At 34.8% G+C, this 4,318-nt stretch overlaps 1 protein-coding gene across 1 annotated transcript; it reads right to left on the reverse strand.

Annotated features, from left to right (window-relative positions):
* Positions 1–908: 908 nt before the first annotated feature.
* On the reverse strand, positions 909–3,844 carry LOC145625120 (thymidylate kinase-like). The gene is made up of 7 exons (XM_081678199.1): positions 3,800–3,844; positions 3,616–3,699; positions 3,303–3,375; positions 2,295–2,517; positions 1,833–1,944; positions 1,428–1,487; positions 909–1,025 (listed from the first exon to the last, which is right to left on the reverse strand). Exons 1-7 carry the CDS (start codon positions 3,842–3,844, stop codon positions 909–911), a joined length of 714 nt encoding a protein of 237 aa, XP_081534325.1.
* Positions 3,845–4,318: the final 474 nt, after the last annotated feature.

A 4,318-nucleotide genomic window follows, 5' to 3' on the forward strand; every position in this document is an offset into this window, starting at 1 on the left:
CTCGCGACGCAAATGACTTTTAAGTCATTTGCGTCGCTCTTAGGCGCGACGCAAATAAGAGTGATTTGCGTCGCTCCTTTATAAACGAGCGACGCAAATGACTTTTTTGATAAACTTATTTTTTGTCATTTGCGTCGCTCCTTTATAAATAAGCGACGCAAATGAATCTTCTGACAAACTTATTTTTTGTTATTTGCGTCACTCTTTTATAAAGGAGCGACGCAAATAACTCTTCAGATAAACTTATTTTTGGTTATTTGCGTCACTCCTTTATAAAAGAGCGACGCAAATGACTTTTCTGATAAACTTATTTTTAGTCATTTGCGTCGCCCCTTTATAAACAAGCGACGCAAATGACTCTTCAGATAAACTTTTTTTGTTATTTGTGTCGCTCCTTTATAAACAAGCGACGCAAATGACTCTTCCAATAAACTTATTTTTTGTTATTTGCGTCACTTGTTTATATAGGAGTGACGCAAATGACTGAGTAGACAATACAAAACTGCTGTATTTGCGTCACTTGTTTGTTTAATGAGTGACGCAAATGAGGTGAATTTTTTTTTTTTAATTATAATATAATAATTGCCTTGTATATGTTTGTAGTACCTGTTTTCCTAGGTGTAAAGTAATATGCTAACGCTAATATAATTGAAATTAAAATGCAATATTATTGAATAATGCAATGTAAATTTCGGCAGAGTCTCCTTTGTAATTTGGCCTACCCATAAAATTTCCAAACCATGTTTCTTATCCAAATCAACGTATAATACAACTCCAACTTCTAGACTTAAACTTAAAGGTAGAAGTACCTCAACAGCTCAACCTAGAGTTCAAAACGTGGTAACTACTGATTACTGACTATAGTATACAATTTCGCCCAAGCGAGCAAGAGGCATATGGCAGCTTGCCTATTGTGACCAGAAGTGAGACAGAGCCCTTCCATTTTTGCAGGCCGCAACACACTCAAGCACATATTCTCTGAGCTTCTTCTGGACTTCTTCCATTGGCAAGCAGGCATCAACCATCTGTTATCATTCAGCATCGTATGAAAATCTAGATGGCATTATTACGGAATTTGATGAAACAACAACTATCTCACAGAATCTAGTTAAAAAACATAATTTACAAAAATAAAAAGAACATTGCAAGAAACTGGAACATGTTTAAGTAAAAGAAAATTAGTATAACCTGCACAACATAATATTGCAGGCATCACTATAATGACACTATGCAAGATAAAGTCACCACTGTCAAACCTATTAACCTTACAGCCTTACCAAAATTGTATGATGCAAGCTATGAAAAAACTAAGATTTGGTTTAACAGCCATGTCTCAGATCTTACCAAATAAATGGTACGCCCCATAAATTTTTATCAGTGAAACTAAAGGCAAAATTCCTATCATGCCTATTTGAATGAAAGTATACCATTGGTGATATATCAAGGTATAAGACCATGTCTGGAGCCAGCAATCCTATCTCTGGTGCCTGCACAAAGAGAATTGTGATCATATTGCGACTAAATAGAGATATGCCTGAGTGAACTGGTTGATTACTAAGAGTTGGAAACTTCAAAGCAAGTTGTTAACATACATCACACTCACTCGAAGATGGGTTTTCAACAACTGTAATTACTATATATTATTTCCTTATATCAGCCATTCTCTCTTTACATAATGCTTCATAGAATGCCATTGTTACCAAACCAAAAGAGTTAAACAATACTTTTAATCCTTACACTTTCACAAGTCATGGGATTATGAAAAGTCAGTAACCAATTTTATAGAACATTCAACAGTCACTTAAACAGAGATTGTGGTGATAACATTTTACCTTACACCAATCAAAATCAAGGCCTTTGGCAGAAGAGAAAGCCACACCGGAGTATGAATAACGATCTATAATGAGGGTAGTCCCAGATTTCAACTTTTCTTCCATCATGGATCTGTAATTGTAGATGACAAAGTCAACAACTAAACAAGCATATCACCAAAAAAACAGATTCATGAAGAAGTAAAGTTTACAACTTTAAATCACATTCTGAACTCCTGTCCCAATATACTTGTATATATTTCAAAATCTCAGGGGAATAAAGACAGTTTTTTTAAAGTAATCTATCATAATTCCAACTACAATCTCTAGAATGTAATATAACCGAGAACGAATTACCCAAATTAACCAATAAATAACAACATAGAAAGGAGTTAGATTCAGCTAAACATAACATCAAACACATGGTATGCAACTCACAAATTATGTATAAAAAAACAATCATAAAAAGAAAAAAGAAACAACCTTTTCTCCCAACGATTAGCACTGAACAAAAGATGAATATTATGATCATCCAAATTAGATTGATTGGAAAGATAAGCAGAGATCATCTGCCCAACAGCAGTATTTTGATCCGGAAACCGCCATAACTCAGCAGAACACCCAATACTTTGCAAGTGAGAGAGAAGCTGAATACACTGAGAGCTCTTTCCACTTCGATCTAACCCTTCTAATACAACCAAAGCACCTCTTGATTATAGACTGACCTGTGAAAGAGGGTTCATATTTAAGCCAGGGTGATTACAACCCTAACAGTCATGCAAATCGGACTTGGAAATGAGTATGTGAGGTTGCTCTCTCTCTCTCTCTCGGGGGAAAGAGAGTTGTTGAGCTAAAAGAAAGAATGAAAAATAGTTACTCTAGCAATGCTTCACAAGATCAAAATCATGAATGATATTATAAACAATGGTCATGAATGATATTTGGGCTATGAAACTCATGTTTAGAGCAAGGATAGGTTTGAAGCTGATAAAAATTAACCTATACACAATTCTATTTGATAGTTGTCAACTAGACCAAAACCTAATGCAGAGGAAAATCTTAGCAAAATTGAAGTTTTACTGGCCAATATTCGCACAAACTATTGGCCATCAAATCAAAGCATCATGCTTCCCTAGAATGTAAGGTGTGTGTACTACATAGACGGTTCTTGTATAATGCAAAGTACTTGTTTCGGTATAAGGATAAAAAGAAAAGGTATTAGGCATGAATTTTGAAAGAAAAATCATGCATAACAACTAACTTAATCAAATTCATCATTTCTTGTACTGATACATAATCCCAATCCTAAATTGTAGCATGCAGAAAAAACATCAAAAATCTTTTTTCCATCCAAAACAATGACATTTATAGATTAAGTTCCGGAATTACAAAATCAGGAGGAGAACTATAATAATTACATAAAAAGCACTCCCTACTCCAAACACAAAACAAAAACAAAACCCTCAACCTCGTCCATACAACATGACATACACAAGGTCGCACAACAAGAGGTATTGTATCGACTACGAAGACAAGCTGCTTTCATACTTTCACAATCTACATTCTACATAGCAAAAAAGATTGGCACAAACAATAACAGTATGACAACTACATGAAAACATTCACATTCGCAACCTAAACCGCCCCCATAAGGTGATCAGTCTAGGGAAAAACACACTCAAACAACACAAATTCCAGCTAAAATCATCAACTCAGCAAAGAAAACACAAATTCCAGCTGAAATCATCAACTTAACCAATAAAAACACAAATTTTTATCTAATTGAGCTTTATCTAACAACTACCTCTTTCGCGGCAGTAGCATAGCCGTGAGATCCGAAAGCTGGAGCAGATGGTCCAGAATTCCTGTGAATTTGACGCCCTAGCACCTGAATAACATCACAACAACATCAATTTCCATCAATTCAAAAATCACACAAACATTTTAAAAAATTACAATCAATTCAAGAAATTGTTCTAAAATTTTACCGAAACACCACCACGAACAGCTTTTCGCCGAGCAATCCCTAACATATTTCTACAACCAAAAAAAAATTCAACGCAATTAATTTTCAAATATTTTCTAATACCTGATTTTGAAAATTCAAAAATCAAAAATTCATACAACAAAAATTCGGATCTAAATTTTTGACTGAAATTCGAACAAAAATTATTTATGACTGAAATGGGACGAATTTCTTAGGGTATATTGCGTCGCTTCCAAAAACCCTAGAAATCCCCTCACAAAATCCCCCAATCGAACTTGAAGACCGAAATTGAATTTTTTGGGGCTTTTAGGGTTCGAATTTGTATGCTTTTGAGTTGATTTTTTGCTCGAAATGGGGGATTTTTGGTCGGAAACAATCAATTTTTCTGGGTTTAAGGCTTCGAATTTCTTAGGGTTTTTGGTCTAAATTTTTGCTCGAAATTTCTCGAATTTGCAGCCGATTATGGGTCTTCGACCTCACTGCGATTTTAGATGTTAAATTTGCTGGGGAAACGCAAGTT

Source organism: Chenopodium album, chromosome 3 (genome assembly GCF_948465745.1).
Source record: "Chenopodium album chromosome 3, dcCheAlbu1.1, whole genome shotgun sequence".
Lineage (NCBI taxonomy): Eukaryota > Viridiplantae > Streptophyta > Magnoliopsida > Caryophyllales > Amaranthaceae > Chenopodium > Chenopodium album.